General features: G+C 43.5%; 1 protein-coding gene across 1 annotated transcript; it reads right to left on the bottom strand.

Moving 5' to 3' along the window:
- Positions 1–17,645: 17,645 nt before the first annotated feature.
- LOC121438692 (olfactory receptor 10G3) lies at positions 17,646–18,587 on the bottom strand. The gene has a single exon (XM_041639073.1). It carries the CDS (start codon positions 18,585–18,587, stop codon positions 17,646–17,648), a length of 942 nt encoding a protein of 313 aa, XP_041495007.1.
- Between the last annotated feature and the right edge of the window lie 2,819 nt (positions 18,588–21,406).

The following is a 21,406-nucleotide window of genomic DNA, read 5'->3' as shown; positions in this document are numbered from 1 at the left end:
GATCCCATCAAAATTCTTCACAGATCTGGAGAGGACAATAATCAACTTTATATGGAAAAACAAAAAACCCAGGATAGCCAAAACAATCCTATACAATAAAGGATCTTCTGGAGGCATTACCATCCCTGACTTCAAACTCTATTACAGAGCTACAGTAATGAAAACAGTGTGGTACTGGCATAAAAACAGAGAAGTCGACCAATGGAATTGGATAGAAGACCCGGATTTTAACCCACAAACCTATGAACACCTCATTTTTGATAAAGGAGATAAAAGTATACAATGGAAGTAAGAAAGCATCTTCAACAAATGGTGCTGGCACAACTGGATGTCAACCTGTAGAAGAATGAAAATAGACCCATATCTTTCACCGTGCACAAAACTCAAGTCCAAATGGATTAAAGACCTCAATATCAGCCCGAACACACTGAAAAGGATAGAAGAGAAATTGGGAAATACCCTACAACAGATGGGCACAGGAGATCACTTCCTATGTATAACCCCAGAAGCACCGACATTAAGGGCAACATTGAATAAATGGGACCTACTAAAACTGAGAAGCTTCTGTAAAGCAAAGGACACTGTCACTAAGACACAAAGGCAACCTACTGACTGGGAGAAGATCTTCACCAACCCCGCAACAGACAAAGGTCTGATCTCCAAAATATATAGAGAACTCAGGAAACTAGACTTTAAAATGCTAATTAACCCAATTAAAAAATGGGGCACTGATCTGAACAGACAATTCTCAACAGAAGAAGTTCAAATGGCCAAAAGACACTTAAGATCATGCTCAACTTCCTTAGCAATCAGGGAAATGCAAATCAAAACAACTTTGAGATATCATCTTACACCTGTCAGAATGGCTAAAGTCAAAAACACCAACGACAACCTTTGCTGGAGAGGCTGTGGAGGAAGGGGTACCCTCATCCATTGCCTGTGGTAATGCAATCTTGTGCAACCACTATGGAAGTCAGTGTTTTGGTTTCTCAGGAAATTTGGGATCAACCTACCCCTGGACCCAGCAATACCACTCTTGGGAATTTACCCAAGAGATGCCCTATCATATGACAAAAGCATTTGTTCAACTATGTTCATAGCAGTATTATTTGTAATAGCCAGAACCTGGAAACAACCTAGATGCCCTTCAATGGAAGAATGGATGAAGAAAGTATGGAATATATACACATTAGAGTACTACGCTGCGGTAAAAAACAATGACTTCTCGAATTTTGCATGCAAATGGATGGAAATAGAAAACACTATCCTGAGTGAGGTATCCCAGACCCAAAAAGATGAACATGGGATGTCCTCACTCATAATTGGTTTCTAGCCATAAACAAGGGTCACGGAGTCTACAATAGGTGAATCTAAAGAAGCTAAGTAAGAAGGGGAACCCAAGGAAAAACATATAGTTATCCTCTTGGCTAAGGGAAGTAGACCAAATTTCTGGGGAGAAAATTGGGATCTTGGGGGTGGGGTGGGATGGGGGTAAGGGGAGATGGGGAGAGAAAAGTTAGAAGGGAAGGAGGTCGGGCCTTGGGAAAACAGGAGGATTGGGATAAAGGAAGGTTGGACAGGGGAGCACGGAACCACAATTCTTAGTTAAGGGAGCCACTTTAGGGTTGGCAAGAGACCTGACCCTAAAGGGGTTCCCTGGTGCCCAAGCCGAGGTCCCCAGTTAGTTCCTTGGGCAGTTGAGGATAGGGAACCTGAAATGACCCTATCCTAGAGCAATACTGACGAATATCTTGCATATCATCATAGAACCTTCTGGTGATGGATGGAGATAGAGACAGATACCCACACTGGAGCACTGGACTGAGCTCCCAAGGTCCCAATGAGGAGCAGAAGGAGGGAGAACATGAGCAAAGAAGTCGGGACCATGAGGGATGCACCCACCCTCTGAGACAGTGGAGCTGATCTATTGGGAGCTCACCAAGGCCAGCTGGACTGTGACTGAAAAAGCATGGGATAAAACTGGACTCTCTGAACATGGCGAACAATGAGGGCTGATGAGATGCAAAGGACAATGGCACGGGGTTTTGAACCTACGTAATGTGATGGCTTTGTGGGAGCCTAGCCAGTTTGGATGCTCACCTTCCTAGATATGGACGGAGGGGGGAGGTCCTAGACCTTACCACAGGGCAGAAAACCCTGACTGCTCTTTGGACTGGAGAGGGAGGGGGAAAGGAGTGGGGGGAGGGGGAGAATGGTGGGAGGAGGGGGCGTAGGGTGGGAGGTGGGGGACGGAAATGGGAGGCTTGTAGGAGGTGGAAACTTGTTTTTTTTCTCCTTCTCTCAATAAAAAAAAGAAATATAGGTTGTTGATGGATAATCATAAATAATAGTCAAGTTTGTAGTCATGTTAGTTAAGATTTCCTAGATGTGCATAGATATATCTTAGATAGGCATTCTTTATATCTTTCAAAGATTATAAAATATGGCATTTTAAATGTTTTAATAACTTAGGACTTTTCATGACAATGAGACACTCTGCTCCTGGCAGCACCAATCTACTTCAAGAGGAAGATGGGCATTGAAGAGGCACCTTATGGAGTTTGATAGCCATTTGGGCAAGAAACTGCTCTTGCCTGGACTATTGCATAAACTGGACACAGAGAAACTGCAGAGAGAGGACTACCGAACTTGCCTAAAAGTGAGATGATCTTTCGGGGTTCCTGATTCGTGAAGGAGTCTGCAAGACATTCTGCAGGACACAACAGATAGTGACTGAACAGACTTTGAATTTTCCTGCTTCATGGAAATGTCTGCTGGATACTATGGGCCTGAAGGCTGAAGATTGATGCCCCAAGGGTACAAAAGAATTTTGGGTGACTGTTCAGGCAGCGAGATGTCTCTGTCATTTCTAGAATTTTGGACTTCTTGTTTACTTAGGTAATATTATATCTCTCTGGAGTCTTTGATGGAGTTAAGAATAGTTAGTTATAGTTATAGTTTTCCTTAGTTATGATAAAGATTATTGTAACTTTTACTTGATAACTGTTATATGTACTTTTGCTATGTTAAAGTTAAAGCCTTCTTTTTTTTGTTTAAACAGAAAAAGGGGAAGTGATGTGGGAGTGTCATATATCAATCTGTTGATTTCATTGGTTAAGCAATAAAGAAACTGCTTGGCCCTGTGGATGAAGTAAACAGAACAGAACGCTGGGAGGAAGAGGAAGTGAGCTCAGACTCCACAGCTCTTCTCTTGGGAGCAGACGCCTGAGAGAGACACCATGCCCCGCTCCTGGGCAGACACACGCCATGAAGCTCCTACCCAGGATGGACTAGGCTAGAATCTTCCCGGTAAGACTGGTTCTCACAGATTATTAGAGATGGTTTGATCGGGATGTGAGAATTAGCCTGTAAGTGCTAGAGCTAAAGGGCCAAGCAATGTTTAAAAGAATACAGTGTCCGTGTAATTATTTTGGGTAAAGCTAGCCGTGGGGGTGGCTGGGTGCCGGGGACGCAGCCCTGCCACTCTTATTACTACAAAACACCACTTCCTGGGCTGTGCAGCCATTGCAATCTCTGTCTGGCTCCTTTTGAATGGAGCATTTGGAGAAAAGTGCTACGGCTTGCTTGATGGCAATGTGGACTGCTGTGTGCCTGGAACTGTGCACAGCTCAGGGGCACCAAATGGCTCTGAGAGCCTGGATTCTGTGTATTATTGTGTTTTCTTTAAATTTTTTGACTGTAAAGGAGCTAAGTACAGAGAGACATTTCATTACATGGGCTGCCAAGCTAAACCAGAATGGATATAAGGGTATTATGATTTCAAAATTTGGGTCTAAGGATATTGTTTTCACAGAGGATGAGACCCTATGGATTGCTTCTATCCCAATATTGTATGATAGACCACACCCTCCTGAAAGGTTGCTGTAAACACCCTCAAAAAATTACTTCACTCAACTGCTGACTGAGAAAAACCTGACACACAGGTTTACACAATAAAAGACCTGATTAACAATGCCCCCATTCAGCAAGAAGCAGTTTGGAGAGAAAAAACTGTGCCCATGTTCCCAAATATTGTTTATAAATGTTCTTTTACATTTAAAGGGGGATATGATATAGATATGAATAATTTGCATTGGTATAGATTTTAAGGTCAATTTTGTTATATGTATATGCATATTTCTAATCTTGATTAAGGTATTGTGATTATGTTGTTTATTTTTAAAATGTAAGTATAATTAGGAAATATAGGTTGTTGATGGATAATCATAAATAATAGTCAAGCTTGTAGTCATGTTAAATTTTCTAGATATATAGAGATATATTTCAATTAGATAGGCATTCTTCATATCTTTCAAAGACTACAGAACATGGCATTTAATGTTTTAATAACTTAGGACTGTTCATGATAGTGAGACACGTCTGCTCCTGGCAGAACCAATCTACTTCAAGAAGAAGATGGGCATCAAAGAGGCTCCTTATGGAGTTTGATAGTCATTTGGGCAAGAAACTGCTCTTGCCTGGACTGATGCATAAACTGGATACAGAGAACCTGCAGAGAGAGGACTGCTGAACTTGCCTCAAGGTGAGATGATCTTTCGGGGTTCCTGACTCATGAAAGAGTCTGCGAGACATTCTGCAGGACACAGCAGAAAGTGACAGAACTGTCTTTAAAATTTCCTGCTTCGTGGAAAAGTCTGCTGGATACTATGGGCCTAAAGGCTGAAGATGGATGCCCCAACGCTACAGAGGAACTTTGGGTGACTGTCCAGGCAGCGAGATGTCTCTGTCATTTCTAGAGTTTTGGATTTCTTGTTTGCTTAGGTAATATTATATCTCTCTGGAGTCTTTGATGGAGTTGAAGAATGGTTAGTTATAGTTACAGTTTTACTTAGTTATGATAAAAGATAAAGTAGATATAAATATTGCAACTGTAATTCTTGCTTGATAACTGTTTTGTTATATGTAATTTTACTATGTTAAAGTGAATGCCTTTCTTTTTTGTTTAAACAGAAAAAGGGGAAATGATGGAGGAGGGTCATATGTCTATTGGTTAATAAAGAAACTGCCTTGGCCCTTTTGATAGGGCAGCAGCTTAGATAGGCAGAGTAGACAGAAAAGAATGCTGGGAGAAAGAAGCCAAGTTAGGCAGTCGCCATGATTCTCCCACCCGACATAGATGCAGGTTAAGATCTTTCCTGGTAAGCCACACCTGGTGGTGCTCCACAGATTATTAAATATGGGCTAAAGCAAGATGTGAGAATTAGCCAATAAGAGGCTAGAACTAATGGGCCAGGCAGTGTTTAAAAGAATACAGTTTCTCTGTAATTATTTCGGGTAAAGCTAGCCGGGTGGCGGGCTGCAGCCCGCCGCAGCTCCTACTACAGGTTAGTTTGATTCAGGGTCTTTTGTAGGTCAGGCTGACCTCCAACTCTATATAGCTGAGGCTGGTCCTCCTGCCTCCACCTCCTGAGTGCTGCCAGGCATGTTCCACCACATTAATGTGACATGGTGCTAGAATCAAGTTCATGGTGTCATGCAAATCGCCTGTTCACTGGACTATGTCCTTAGCCCGCTACCAACCATTTGTTAACTATGCGACTTTGATTCTAGACCTTCCAGGAACCCACGATTGCCATTCCATTCAGATAAACCATCCTGAGCTCCTGAGGCCTCTTATTTCCCCTTGTTAAGGACCTGAGCTCTCACTGCCTCCTCTGATCCCAGCGACTCCTGCTGCTCAACCTCCTTATGCCTACGAACTCTCTGATCTCAGTCTAAGTGCTCTCAGTCTTCTCCAGAGTGTAGTGTCCTCCCTGAAGCCTCTCATGCTGGTCCTTACAGTGCATAGTCATTGTATTCATGGTGTCCCTCCTACTAGACAGGATTTTATATTAGAGGAGAAATTGAGGACTTTTTTCTTTCTTTTCTTTTTTTCAGGTCAGAGTTTCTCTGTATAGCGTTAGCTATTCTGGAACTCACTCTACAGACCAGGCTGGCCTTGAACTCACAGAGATCCACTGACTCTCTCCTTGGTGCTGGGATTAAAGGCATGTGCCACGGCCGCCCAGCTGAAACCCAAGCTTTTCTGCTCCGCTACATCCCTGAACACAATCAGACTACATTACTAGTTTGTATCGGCTTAAATGAAGTCAGACAGAAATTGTAATAATATATACAGCTTTAATTGGAAAATAGACTTACAGAACCAGAAGTTCCAGTGGAGAACAGGAAAGCAGAAGAAGGGAAAGCGGGGAGCACGCCCGCAATCTTTTTTTCAATTTTTTATATTTATTTATTTATTAAAGATTTCTGCCTCCTCCCTGCCACCGCCTCCCATTTCCCCCCTCCCCCAATCAAGACCCCCTCCCTCATCATCCCGAAGAGCAATCAGGGTTCCCTGCCCTGTGGGAAGTCCAAGGACCACCCACCTCCATCCAGGTCTAGTAAGGTGAGCATCCAAACTGTCTAGGCTCCCACAAAGCCAATACGTGCAGTAGGATCAAAAACCTATTGCCATTGTTCTTGAGTTCTCAGTAGTCCTCATTATCCGCTGTGTTCAGCGTGTCTGGTTTTAGCCCATGCTTTTTCAGACCCAGGCCAGCTGGTCTTGGTGAGTTCCCAATAGAACATCCCCATTGTCTCAGTGTGTGGGTGCACCCCTCGCGGTCCTGAGTTCCTTGCTCGTGCTCTCTCTCCTTCTGCTTCTGCTTTGGACCTTGAGATTTCTGTCCGGTGCTCCAATGTGGGTCTCTGTCTCCGTTCATCGCCTGATGAAGGTTATTCAGGAGGATGCCTATATGTTTTTCTTTGGGTTCACCTTCTTTTTTAGCTTCTCGAGGATCACGAATTATAGGCTCAATGTCCTTTATTTATGGCTAGAAACCAAATCTTTATAAGTAAAAAATATCCTCGGGGGACCCTGCCCTACAAGCAAGGTGATTGGCTGGGTCTCCTCTACATCTCCCCTTTTTGTCTAAATAAGATAGAGCCAAACCAAATACAACTATATACAATAGGAACAAATAATAAATACACTAAACATTTTATTCCAAGGAGTCTAAATAATGTAGAGAGTAACTACAATTATCTAATCTTCAACTCCCTCAAAGATCTGAGAAGGGAATTAATATTACTTAACAAATGAGAGATATCCAAAATGTGCAACAAGTGACAGAGACAACTGACTACCTGGGCAATCACCCAAAGTCTCGTTTGCATGTTGAGTCAACCAACTTTGGCTAAGGCCTAACATAACTGACATACCATTATTAAAGGCAAGGAACTTTCTTAGAACTATCCTACCTTGTCTTGGCAAAATAAGACAATCCTGTTTCATCCACTTATGGATATTCTGTATCTTTGTCAGTAGTTGAGGTATGGGTTTTTCTTAACCCAAAGGCCAGTTCTGCCAAGAAGACAAGCTCCCAGTGGAGTGTCTTTGGTGCTCAACGTTCTCTTGGGAGTAGAGTGGCGTTGCCAGGAGTGATTGTGTCTCGTTGGCACAGAATTCTAGGTTAGATTAAAGGCCATTTTCTACAGCTCTTCGAAGAGGCTGAAGATTATACTATCTATACTAAATATAACCTCTATGTATCTAAAAGACCCGATTAACCTAAAAATAAATATGACAAACATATAATTCTCAATACCTATCTAACTTGAAGACTAAGAGAATAAACAATTGTGCAGTATATGAAGACAATGATCTTCAACTGTAAGCAATGTCATTACATATCAAATGTAAACAATGTTATTATATAAATAATATCAGAGGTAGAAATGTACATTGTAATATGGTAAATGTATCAATACAATATAGACAAAGTTATAAGCATACTCTTATACAAAAATAGAGGTAGGAACACTCACATTCAATATTCAATATATCAATATATAAGAAACAGTACCAATATAATTTCCTAAAAACAGTAATTCACAAATACCAATCATCCTATCAAACCAGTTAATACCCCCTTTTTTTGAAAGTACCCCTAATTCCATAAAATATCTCCCCCATCCCCTCAACCCTATACCAACCACTAAAAGATGTCCCTAACCCTGAGGGCAAACTCTGTTGGGAGAGGGGATGTCGTCCTCTAAAATTGCTTCCAGCTGACATGGGGGCGACGTTCTTCTTAGGGGGTCCTGTGAAAGCAAATGATGGTAAAATTCCCAAATTAACCTTAGACCTAAGAAAATTGTAACTAGCCTCTGAGCCTTTTGAGAAGGTCCGGCCAGAGTGTTGTCAAAAATGTGCACCATTCAAAATTGTCTCGTGCAGTTGGTATCAAAAAACAGGTCTAATTTTAGCGCTAAAAAAAATTCTTGACGTCATAATAACCAGATTGAGTTGATGTGGTGGGGCCCCATCTTAATCCTGGAAACTTCAAAGATTACTGTAGGAAAATTTGTTGCTTGTTATGGGAAATTTAAACGTTAACAACAAGGACATATACTGACATATAAAGAAAGACACAGATATGAGGAAAGGCAAAGAAAGTTTATCAAGTATATAATTATTCTTATTCTGTCCCATTTCATGGCTCCTGACCTGAGACCGAAACTCTGAAATATCTCTTATCAACAGGCTTGGGATTGAAGAGGGACTGAGTCATAGTCCAACTCCAAAACCAGCTCTACATATTAATAAAGAAATGTTTGATAAGACATATATATATATATATATATAAAATTAATACAGTACATATATAGTTTTATTGCCGATCCTTAGTGGGTTGTAACTAGTTTCCATCCATCAGTAATTAAATATTCAGGGTCCCTTAAATTCTTTGAAGATGGGTATTTTCCTGTGGAGATAAGAAAAGAACCCTGCCCCCAACCTATCTGTATTTCTTACCATCAGTATGATCGCCATCCTTGTGAATGAATTGTTATTTATCTTTTCCAAGTGACTTCTCTTCTTCAAACCGAACCTTTATTAATTTTGACGGTATCCACAATTTTTCCTCACCTGTGGAGACAAGAGCAAAACCCCTTCCCCAACATAGCACATCTCCTGGCTTCCATTGTGAGGTCAGCACATCCTTGAAATAAACTGGTTGATTTAGTTCAGTAGACTTTTCCATTATCCAATGTCCTTCTGCAGCCGTTGTTCCCTGCTCATTAGCGTTGAGAAAATTCAAGGTTAACAAAGCATTATGTAACCTATTTCTGGGGGTGTTTTTCACCCCTTTCTGTTTGTTCAACATATCCTTTATAGTTCGATTTGATCTTTCTATGACTGCTTGACCTATAGGATTGTATGGTATACCTGTAACATGCTTGATATTGTAATAATCAAAAAACCGTTTCATTTTCTTAGAGACATAAGCAGGACCATTATCCATCTTTATTTGTGTAGGTATACCCATGGTAGCCATGACTTCTAACAAATGAGTGATTACTGAATCAGCTTTTTCTGAACTTAAAGCCCATTGAAAGCCTGAATAAGTGTCAATGGTGTGATGAACATATTTTAATTTGCCAAATTCTGCAAAATGGAACACATCCATCTGCCAAATTTCATTCCTTTGAGTGCCCTTTGGATTATCCCCTGCAGGCAGTGGCATTTGGTTATAGAAAGAGCATTTCTTTACAATCTCCTTAGCTTGTTGCCATGTAATAGAAAACTCTTTCTTCAAGCCTTTGCTATTAACATGATTTTTTTTTTTTTGGTTTTTTGAGACAGAGTTTCTCTGTGGTTTTGGAGCCTGTCCTGGAACTAGCTCTTGTAGACCAGGCTGGCCTCGAACTCACAGAGATCCGCCTGCCTCTGCCTCCCAAGTGCTGGGATTAAAGGCGTGCGCCACCACCGCCTGGCCAACATGATGTTTTTTTATGAAATTCAGAGGCTTGTAGCACACTACCAATCAATAATTGATCAATTTCTGCATTACCTTGTGCTAGAGGACCTGGCAGACCCGTATGGGATCGGATGTGTGTTATATACATAGGGCAAAGCCTGTTCCTGATCATATCCTGTACCTGGATAAACAATGAGGTTAGTTCTGTATCATCAGGTATATATTCAGCAGTTTTGATTCTCTCAGTTAATGTTTCAGTTCCTACAGAAAGGGACTGAAGCTTATGATCCAAATCAGCTGTTCCCTCTTCCATAGTAATGAATTTCTCCTTAATATCAGCCTGTTCCTTTTCTAAATTTTGCTCAGTTGATCGAGTCATGTTAAACAAAGATCTGTTCTCTTCCTGGAGAACTTCAAACTGATTCTTGAGAAGATTGTTGTCATTCTCAATTGTTTTTAAGCGTTCAACCTCTCCCTTAAGAATCCTGGATTCATCTCATAAAGACTTTATCATATTTCTATTATCAAACCATATAGTACCGAGGAAAACTACGAATCCCAGAAGGATCCATAGATATGGGGTGACAGACACCTCTTGTAAAATCTCCCACATGGTACAATCAAAAAGGCTGTTAAAGTTTTCAGACATTTTCAATCAAATCTGTATTTATTTTTATTTATAAAGGAAAATTTTTACCTGTAATGATTGGGGCAGAGCCAAGGCCGGACTCAGCCACCCGCAGGGAGGGGACACAGAGCAGTCATGTGCACTGAGTGGCGTTTTGTACTGATCACGCTGTTTTACTGCTAAGTGCTGGGGGGGTTGCACCACTGTTGCTAGATCCGAGCAAGTCTGGCGGGCAGGGCTGGGCCGCACAGACTCGTGCGGGGCTGAGTCAGCGATCCACCCTATGGGCGGGGCCAAGTCGCCCTTCAGGAGTCCCGTTGGGCGACTTCTTAGCAAGAGCCAGGAAAAATCGAGTTGCTGCAGATGTTCAGTGACTTAGATGCTCAGCTACTTCTGCCGCTGCTGTAGTCAGGCAGAGCGGGGCAGGGAGGGGTTAATGTGCTCCAGGCGAGTAATTCTGGTGGGCTGGGTGGAGCAGGGCCTGCAGGCTATGGCGTGTGTGTGAGTCGCTGATCTGCTGAGCTGCGGCTGTACCGGGGACTCTAGTGCTATGTGGTTAGGACCCAGGCAGAGAGTTGCCAGATTGGGGCGTGCAGCTCTCTCAAACTAAAATTCAAATCTATGTCCCGAGCTACTCAGGGGCGGGGGCAAACAAGCTCGACGTTGGTGTGCCAAGTGTATCGGCTTAAATGAAGTCAGACAGAAATTGTGTGTGTCAGTAATCAGACTTCAGTTGCCACGCTGGACAGCAAATATCTTTACTTTCTGAGTCATCCCACTGGCCTGTATGTATGTATTTATTTTTTTGAGAAAGGATCTATTCCCTGAAATACATGGTTATCTTCTTCCCTTTAGATCACTGGGATTATAGGTTTGGCTTCAAACATGCATTTATTATTATTATTATTATATATATTATATAGTCCAGGCTGGCCTTAAACTCACTATGTAGCTGTGGTAGTTTGAACCACTGAGACCAGTGTCTCAGTTGACTTCCTGTTCCCTGCAAACCAAGATGTAGCCAACACCACATCTGCCTCTTGTTGCCATAGTCCCCGCCATAATGATAACGGACTGAATTCTGAAATTATAAGTGACCTATGCTAATTAAATGTTTTCTTTATAAAAGTTAACATGGTCATGGTGTCTATTTCCAGCAATAGAAACTCAAACTAAGACAGTAGCCAAGCATGACTTTGAACTTCGGACCCTCTTGCCTCTGCCTCACAAGTGACGGGATTATAGGTGTTGGCTAGCACACTTTATTCTTTATGTGATGCTGGGAATCAAAACTAGTGCTATAGATCAACTGTTTGAGAAAAAAAATGCTTCTACCGTCCATGTTGCTCAGAAAACTCAAGTGTTTTTAAGAGCTGTGCTAGGGCTGAAAGGCAGATCCTAAATACAGATTGTGTGTATGTCTGTGTGTGTGAGAGAGAGACAGACAGAGATAGAGAGACAGAGAGAGACAGAGAGAGACAGAGACAGGGAGGCAGGGAGAGACAGAGAGACAGGGAGACAGGGAGACAGGGAGAGACAGAGACAGGGAGGCAGGGAGAGACAGAGAGACAGGGAGACAGGGAGACAGGGAGAGACAGAGACAGGGAGGCAGGGAGAGACAGAGAGACAGGGGGAGACATGAGACACTTGTTCCAAGGAGTGTATGAGTGAGAGCGAAGCAGGAACTGAGTGGCTCACACTGGCAGCTGTTAGGAGAACAGGGCATATTGCAATATTACTGAAAGAACTGAATTCTGCCATAACTGTGTAAGCTTGGGAAGGATGCTCTGGTCAGCTTGGAGAGGTCTTAATTTCAGCCTTGTAAGGCTTTGCTTCACTTGTCCAGTGGTGAACTAACCAACAGTTGTTTATTAGGCAGGAATAGAAATGAACTCACTGCCTATGCCAAAGTAAGTGAGGCTACACACAATCTGACCCTTGCTTGTACCTGTGGTATGACCATCTGTTTGTTCCCCAGGCCCTGTCTTCTAACTAGTCTCCTTTCAGATAGGTTGTAATGGCTTGAATGAAAAATGTTTTCTAAAGAAAGGCTCAGCTGGGTGGTGGTAGCACACACTTTAAATTCCAGCACTTGGGGAGACAGAGGCATGTGGATCTCAGTGAGTTCGAGGCCAGCCTGGTCTATAGAATAAGTTCCAGGACAGCCAGCTATGCATTTGGAAACTTGGTCCCTGGTTGTAGCTGGTGTCTGCAGAACTGATGAAACCTTTAGAATATGGAGCCTCGCGGATGGGAAGTAGGTCACTCATTGGTGGTGGTCTCTGAGTGTTTATAGTCTTGCCCCACTTCCTGTTTGCTCTCTCTGCTGCTATGTACAGTTGAGATGGTCTCTCAGCTTCTTGCTTTGGCTACTGTTTGCCATTATGGGCTCCAACCCTCTGGAACTATAAGTCAGATAAACTCTACCTTAAGTTGCTTTTTGTCATGGTATTTTATTTTCTCAAGACAGGGTTTCTCTTTGCAGCTCTGGCTGTTCTGAAACTCACTCTGTAGATCAGGCTGGTCTTGAACAGAGATCCACCTGCCTCTGCCTCCTGGGTGCTGGGATCAAAGGTGTGCATCATTATGCCTAGTCTGGTCATAGTATTTTATCACAGCAACACAAAGTAACTGTAAGCAAGGCACAGTGTAACCACCACACTAAACCACTCCATGTTTATTTGGGGAAGCAAATTGCTAGGCTGTCTCTCAGGGGGCGGAGGAGGGTGGGTGATGGGAAAAGCATTGTCATTTTAAGGGGAGAGGCAGCTGTGGGAGGAGAGATTCAGCATGGAGTTCTGATCTATAGCAGGCTGTTTGGGAACTAGATGCCCTTGCCTGAGATAGTTGATCACTGGGGTGGGTAAGGGAAGTAGTGGCTTTCCTGGTAAACAGAAGCCCACCTTGAGAGATTCCTGAGGACTGCTCAGTTTAATCGTCTGTTTACTCAATAACCACCCTCTGTTTACCCAATCAAAGTCCTTCTGTTTAGGTCATTGTTACCAGCATTGCCATTTTTGGGGTCTGATTTAGACCTAACAGCAACTAAGGCAGAAATTTGGACCAGGACATGAGGCTATTATGATTCTGACCATGTTATTTTTTAGAAAAAACTGGAAGACTCTGGAAGTTTGGACTTGAATGGGCTGTTCTAGAAGGAGTCTGGAAGGCAGTGATGCTCAGAGTAATATGGACTGTGGGGACCTGGCTTGTGAGGTTTCAGATGAGATATCTCTATTAGTAATGGAGCTATTCATTTTGGTAAAGAATATGGCTACTTTTTGCTTCTTTCCTGAGAACTTGTCTGAGGCTAAAGAAAAAGTGATAGACCAATTTCTTTGATGGAGGAGATTTCAAGACAGCATTGGCCGAGTGGAATGGTCATTAAGGGTGGTTGCTCTCATGCTTACCTACGATGAAACAACATAAAATAGCACAGAAAGAAGTGAAAGATGTAATTTAGCTGGGTTGTGGTGGCGTATGTCCTTATGTGAGTTTGAGGCCAGTCTGGTTTACAGAGTGAGTTCCAGAATAGCTCAAGCTACACAAAGAAACCCTGTGTCAAAAAAAAAAAGTAATTTGGAGAGGAAAAGAACACCTTAAGACTGCAGTAGAGTCACTGCTGAAAAGGAGGCTGTGTTTGTTAAAAGACATTAGTATCATGAATAATAGACCTTCTGCTCTGGAGTGGGGCATTGGGAAAGGCGGCATCCGGGCAAGACTCCAGCCAGCTGAAGCTACAACTTGTGAATGAGAGCCTACAGGTTTCTTGATCTTAGAAATAAAACAGCATATGGAAGCTGATGCAACCATGGTTCAAGAGGCCAGGGTACATCCCAAGCCAGCCGCCATGCTTGTCACTGCCATTCATGTGGTACTGGTCGTGGAGGTATGAAAGCTTTATCCTGTGAATTTTATAGCTGTATTTTAAGAAAAACAAAAACACTGCATTGTGGAAAATTTCAGGAATGTATGTATATAGTGTTCTGCCTGCAGGCCAGAAGAGGGCACCAGATCTCATTATAAATAGCTATGTGGTTGCTGGGAATTGAATTTAGGACCTCTGGAAGAGCAGTCACTGCTCTTAACCATTGAGCCATCTCTCCAGCACCCCTGACCTCTCATTTTTTTCTTTTTGGAGACAGGGTTCCTTTGTGTATCCTTGGCTGCCCTGGAGCTTGATCGGTAGACCAGACTGGCCTTGAACTCACAGAGATCCACCTGCCTCTGCCTCCCAACTGCTGAGATTAAAGGTGTGGGTCATTGTCACCAGGCTACGAGTGTGTTTATTAACCCACTTTCATGAATACAACATGACTGGCCTTTTTATCTCTGTTATGACCCTTCTCTCTCTAACAGGGATTTGCTGTCCAGGCTATTCTTGAACACCTAGGCTTTTAGGGTGCTGGGATCACAAGCACACACTACCATGCCCACTTTCTAGCCATGCTCTATAAGTGATGGGATTAAAGGTGTGAGCCACCACTCCTGGCCTTTTTAAGATTTAGTATTAATACGTAGTGTGTATGAATGAATAATATTTCACTCTATGATACAGTACTGCTTCTTCATCAGGACTTTCCGCCTGCAAATAGCAACATGGAGCTTTATTATTAATTATGAAAGTTTTAAAAAAAGATTTATTTATTTCTTGTGGATACACTATTCTGTCTGCATGTCTGCCTACAGGCCAGAAGAGGGTACCAGTCTCATTACGGATGGTTGCGAGCCACCGTGTGGTTGCTGGGAATTGAACTCAGGACCTCTGGAAGAGCAGCCAGTGCTCTTAACTGTTGAGCCATCTCTGCAGCCCTAATTATGAAAGTTTAGCCTTTAGCATAGTCTTGTCTCAATTAGCTCTTATAATTTAAATCAACCCATTTCTATTAATCTGCCTTCTGTCACACGACATTACCCCTTGTCCACCTTGCACCTCCTGTTTCCCCTCCATGCCTGGCTGGCAACTTCTCCTTTCTTCTTCCCAGAAAAGTCCTGCCTCTACCTCCTGCCTCGCTATTGGATTCTCATCTTTTATTACACAGCGATACATCTTCACACAGTGCACAAATATCCCACAGTAGTGTGAATACACCGCATTTTGATGATCGTTTATCCAAGGCATGTGCCTTACTTCTATCCTTTGGTATTTCTAAAGAATGTTCCTGTGTAGAGGTATATGTAAATATTTCCTAGAGACGCTTTGATTAGTCATTTTGAGTTGGTATGTAGGAGTGAAAATTATGATTAATATTGCAGATCTATTTTTAGTTCTCTGAAGACCTCCACATTGTTCTCCATAGTGCACTATTTATTGTACATTCCCACCAACACTGCACATATGGCCCATTCTTTGTGTACTCAACAGGACATGTTGTCTTATGGCTTTATTTGTGGTGTTGGTGGGTCAAACTGAGGGCTCACAGCATATTAAACAAATGATACAATTAAACTATATTCCAAGCACCGACAATATACTCAGAATCATTCTGTTTTGATGTGTATTTTATTACAGGTCTACAGGTCATTGTAACGATGATTTATTGTTAAAGTCGCAGTGACAGTAGAAGTCATGCTGACCAGTAAGAAGAGAGGAAAAAGAGGGATAATTTTCATTCTTTGGCGAAATTTCTTGGCTAATTACAAACTTAAACTAATTTTTATAATTTACTGTTTGACCACTATAGTAAAGATTTATTTATTTATTTATTTATTTTAAAAGATTTATTTATTTATTATGTGTACAGTGTTCTGCCTGCAGGCCAGAAGAGGGCACCAGATCTTATCACAGATGATTGTGAGTCCCCATGTGGTTGCTGGGAATTGAACTCAGGACCTCTGGAAGAACAACCAGTGCTCTTAACCGCTGAGCCATCTCTCCAGCCCTATAGTAAAGATTTAAAGGAGAGTGTATAAGGGCCATGATGGTGGAGAGACTCTGATGTCTGTTTGTGAGCAAAACAGTGAGATCAGCAGCACCCAAGGGAGAAGGTTAGTTTCTGTCTCTGCAGAGTTAGGTGAGGCCCTTGGGGATGAACACCCACAGGCCCAAGCTTGCCTGGGAGACTTAGCAGTGCTGGTGCCGAGATTGCACCGTGTGGAGAGAGTTACTATCCAACTTAAAAAGCTAGAGGACAAAGCAGAAACACAGCGAAAACTGGAGGTACTAACGGGTCCAAGCCAAAGGGCCCAGAAAAGTTCTCACACTCTGAGGCCCTGGCAGCTCAGTGAAAGCGTGCTCATCTCACAAACCCAGACCGTGAGGTGCTCCTCTGGGCACAAACCCAGACCGTGAGGTGCTCCTCTGGGCACAAACCCAGACCGTGAGGTGCTCCTCTGGGCACAAACCCAGACTGTGAGGTGCTCCTCTGGGCACAAACCCAGACCGTGAGGTGCTCCTCTGGGCACAAACCCAGACCGTGAGGTGCTCCTCTGGACACAAACCCAGACCGTGAGGTGCTCCTCTGGACTGATTATGCTGGTCCACTTCCTACTTCTCTCTCCACGTAAAATTTCACTACGGCTTTTCCTTTGGGCATCAGGAAATGTATTATTGAAGCATGCACAGGCACACACACACACACACACACACACATGCACACACCCACACGCACACGCACACACACACACGCACACATGGTTTTTCAAGGCAGAGTTGATCTGTGTAGCTATGGCTCTCCTGGAACTCATTCTTGCCTCTACCTCCCAAGTGCTGGGATTAAGGCGTTGGCCACCACTGCCTGTTAGAATTCTTGAAATATTTGAAAAGACCACATTGTACTCCTACTTCTGGGTTGCTTAATTTGAAAAAAAAAACACCACACTGGGAGGTTTATTCCTTTAGCAGGCAACAGTCCCTGTTTACCCACCCACTTACTTGGGGTGGCCATAGGGTTAGGAACCCAGTAAGCGTCCTTAGTTCCTTGTCTAACATGAGCTGCTGAGGTATATACTGAACTATTGCCGAGGGGCTTGACCGATGATGCCCAGGACACTGAAGGCTCACTGGGCGCTTTCAGAATGGCAAATGTGCCAACTTGGTTGGGTGACTGCATGTTACTATCTACTTCTGTGGTGGCTGGGAGCTGTTTGTCTGGGGGGGAAACTACAAAACTGCTAGGAAGTTGTACTTCCCCTTCGTACATGTTCCATTTCATTGTGTGAATCTGTGATCTACATGGTAAGAAAACCCATGAAGGAAACCTCCCGAAAGCCAAGCTGAAATCGGGGTGTCTCCTCAGTAGAGGAGGGGCTCCTCAGATCTCACTCTTAGGCTTCTGCCCTCCTATCATTCTCCTCAAGGCCAGTTTCACCTCCTGGTTCCTCAGAGTGTAGATGAGGGGATTGAGGAAAGGAGTGATGGCCGTGGGGAAGAGAGCCGCTGCCCCATCCAGGACGCTGTGACTGTCAGGTCGCAGGTAGATGAAGGCACAGGGCACGTAGTACACGGTAACAATAGTTACATGGGCTCCACATGTCGAGAAGGCCCTTCGCCGCCCATCAGCTGTGCGGATTCTCAGGATGGCCCGAATGATATAGATGTAGGAGAGGAGGATCAGGGAGAAACAACTGGCAACCACCACTCCAATATCCACAAAGGTCACCAACTCATTGACTGTGGTATCTGCACAGGCTAGCTTCAGAACTGCAGGGATGTCACAGAAGAAGTAATCTACCTGGTTGGGACCACAATATGGCAAGCGGAAGGTTAGAATGGCTTGGATTGCTCCATGGATTGAGCCAGCCACCCAAGCTCCAGCTACCAGCAAGGTACTCAGCTTAGCAGACATGAGTACTGGGTAACGCAGAGGCTGACATATTGCCAGGTACCTGTCATAGGCCATGGTGGTGTAGAGGAAACACTGGGAGCTGCCCAGAAAGTGATAGAAATACAGCTGAGCCACACAGCCCCCGAATGGGATGGGCTTCACGCCTGGACTGAAGTTCATCATGAGACAGGGGACAATGATGGTGGAGATGCCCATGTCGATGATGGAGAGAGCACCAAGGAAGATGTACATGGGGCGTGCACGGAGCTGTGCATCTGCACAGACTGTGATCAGGATGAGCAAGTTCCCCAGCTGAGTCAGGATGTAGATTAGTAAAAAGAACACAAGCAGGAATGTCCTTAGCCAGGGAGGGTGGGGAACTCCTGTCAGGATGAACTCAGTCAAGAGTGTGTGGTTGACTCTTTCCATCTTTGGGAGATACGTTACCTAGAGGATGGACAAGCAGGGGTGAGCATAGATGATTTGAAGGTGAGGGGGACTGAAGGAGGCTGTGGGAACTTGGGGCGGTGGTGGGGAGTTTTGTGGAGATGTGACCCACATGGGGGACCTGTGTTCTCTTCCAGGAGTGTTGTAACAGAGCTATTCTCTCTCTCTCTCTCTCTCTCTCTCTCTCTCTCTCTCTCTCTCTCTTTCTCTCTCCCCTCATTCATGCTGACAGTCACATTACTGCTGAACTATATCTTCATTTCCCTTCATCTCTGTTTTGTTCTCTTTCAGTGAACATGTGGTGGCAGTAAATTTTTATTTAAAAAATCACACAAATGTAAAAACATTCTAAATCTAGGTGTGATAGATAGTTTATGCTTCCTCTGTTTCTAACACTTGAATGGTAGAGGCAGGGAGATCAGGAATTAAAGATCATCCTCAGGCTCATAGTGAGTCTGGGCCAGCCTTAGCTATCTGAGAAAAAGAAAAATAAAGAGAAAAGAAAAGAAAGCCGACCAACTAACACAGGCAAACAGCAACAGCCGAACTCCAGAAAGAGCACGCCACGCTCGTGAGTTACTCCAGAAAGAGCACACCACGCTCGTGAGTTACTCCAGAAAGAACACACCACGCTCGTAAGTTACAGATTCTGGCCCCTCCACTCACTCTCCAGCCTCTAAGAGCCAAGCAGGGCTTCTTCTCCCACCTGAGTCCTGTGGTGCATTCCTGACTAGGCTAAGTGTGCTCAGGTGACAGCTTTGGGCTGGGTGTCACTGGTGTTCTAGTTTTCTGGGGCTCCTGAGTCATAGTGTTAATGTGTTCACAACTGGAAAGGCTTGATCAGTCATATCTTCCCCTCGGTAAAACTCTGGGAAATCATTTTGCAAATTTAAGTACTGAAGAGAATGATAAACCAAAGAAACACTTCAGCTAACAGTGAGACAGCTCGGTCCTGTGACTGAAATGCTGAGTCTATTACAGGACACTTACTGGTCACTATTCGACATCAAATTAGGGACCGTATGCATATTTCTTCATTTTGAATGGGAACAAAGGGATTTTTTTGGAGACAGGGTTTCTCTGTGTAGCCCTGGCTGTCTTGGAACTCACTCTGTAGACCAGGCTGTCCTCCAACTCACAGAGATCTGCCTGCCTCTGCCTCCTGAGTGCTGGGATTAAAGGTGTGTGCCACCATCGCTCAGCTTTGGAGAAAACGGAGTTCGATACAGCGTATTTAATCTGGACTGTTTGAGTTCTGAGGCGTCTAGTCAGGTAAATTACAGGATCTTTATCTAAGGGACACTTCCACTTTCTCCTTGGATGCCTGGTCTTCTCCTTTAGGTAGCAGTGGGGATCTATTGATGGGGTTTTCCTCCATTTTCTTCTCAAGTCTATGTCTCTCTCAAAGTAGAGTGTCCACTGTCCTGGAATGTATTTCCCTAAATTCTTACTTTTCACACTATTTTAGTTTGTTAAAGAATGTTATTGTTGTCCTCCTCCTCCTTCGCCCTCTCTTCCTTCTTTTCCTCTGCCTCTTCCTTTTCTTTTCTTCCTCTTTTTTATATTTAAATTTATTTATTTATTAAGGATTTCTGCCTCATCCCCGCAACCGCTTCCCATTTCCCTCCCCCTCCCCCGATCAAGTCCCCCTCCCTCATCTGCTCGAAGAGCAATCAGGGTTCCCTGACCTGTGGGAAGCCCAAGGACTGCCCACCTCTATCCAGGTCTCGTAAGTTGATCTTCTCCATCTTTCTTCTTTCCATCCTCCCTTCCTCCTCCTTCTAACCCCAGTGCTGAGAATTGAATCTAGGCCCTTGGGTTATGGGAGGTGAGTTATGAACTACACCCCAGCTGGGAATGTTCTCCCACTGTCCAACAAGAGTAATTCTTTGGCAGAAATTCCCATTGCTCATGAGTGGTAGTTCATTCTCAGCATGAACTGCAGCGCAGTCTCACTGATCTGGAGAGAACAGTATTTCTTAAGCCTGTCCTTGGATGACAGGACCTCTTAAGAGGAAGAATGAAGGGCACAGTCCTGTTTGTAACACCAGAAGTCTATTTGATGCAGAGTCTTAGGTGCAAAATTTTCCTGCCATTTCTTTTCCTTCTCAGTTAAATATAAAACAAAGAGGTAAACTTTCCTTCCCTTCTGACTGTCAACACCATCCCCACTGGGTCATGGCTGTTATCATAGATTTTTTTAAGCATGGAGGTTGTTATCTACAGAGCAACCACTCTCTATGGTGTAGTTTCAATTTATTAATGTCCCCAGACACGGCCCTGGACAATTTAAAGCCTTCCAAGGACAGAGATAGGGAGATGAAGGAGGGAAGAATAGAGAGAAGAGGAGAAAGAGGAAGGAAGAAGCATGGGAGAAAGGGAAGGAAACCAAGTACTGTTAAAGCCTCATTTTGGCTCCACGGAGAGCATCGGCCAATAGCATATGTGATACTCTTGATTTCAGCCCCAGCACCAAAACAATAACACTGCAGCCTCTCCCTCATTGGAGTGCAATAGTAAAAATCATAATATTTCATATACATATACTTATACACATAAGAAGAATTTAAGAACAAGAAGCCATACATTTTAGGGGGGTCATAGGAAAGGCTGGAGACATGAGCAAGCATTTTAGTTGAAAATAAAATAAAAAAACCAAAGCAAAACAAGACGGTTTGCAGAGTAATAATATCATTTGCATCCAGGTAGAGTTCTCGTAATCCCTAGAAGTTAAATGATAGAAAAATCTCACAGATGAGTAATGGAGTGTGGCTTCCAACCACGCCTCGTTGTTGCCTGTC

Source organism: Microtus oregoni, unplaced genomic scaffold (genome assembly GCF_018167655.1).
Source record: "Microtus oregoni isolate MIOR12 unplaced genomic scaffold, Mior012 000056F_ref0000123, whole genome shotgun sequence".
NCBI classification, from domain to species: Eukaryota; Metazoa; Chordata; class Mammalia; order Rodentia; family Cricetidae; genus Microtus; species Microtus oregoni.
This window is presented reverse-complemented; position numbering and strand designations above follow the sequence as displayed.

Coding starts and splice junctions, on each gene's coding strand:
- LOC121438692 (XM_041639073.1), bottom strand. CDS start 18,587: ATGGAAAGAGTCAACCACACACTCTTGACTGAGTTCATCCTGACAGGA.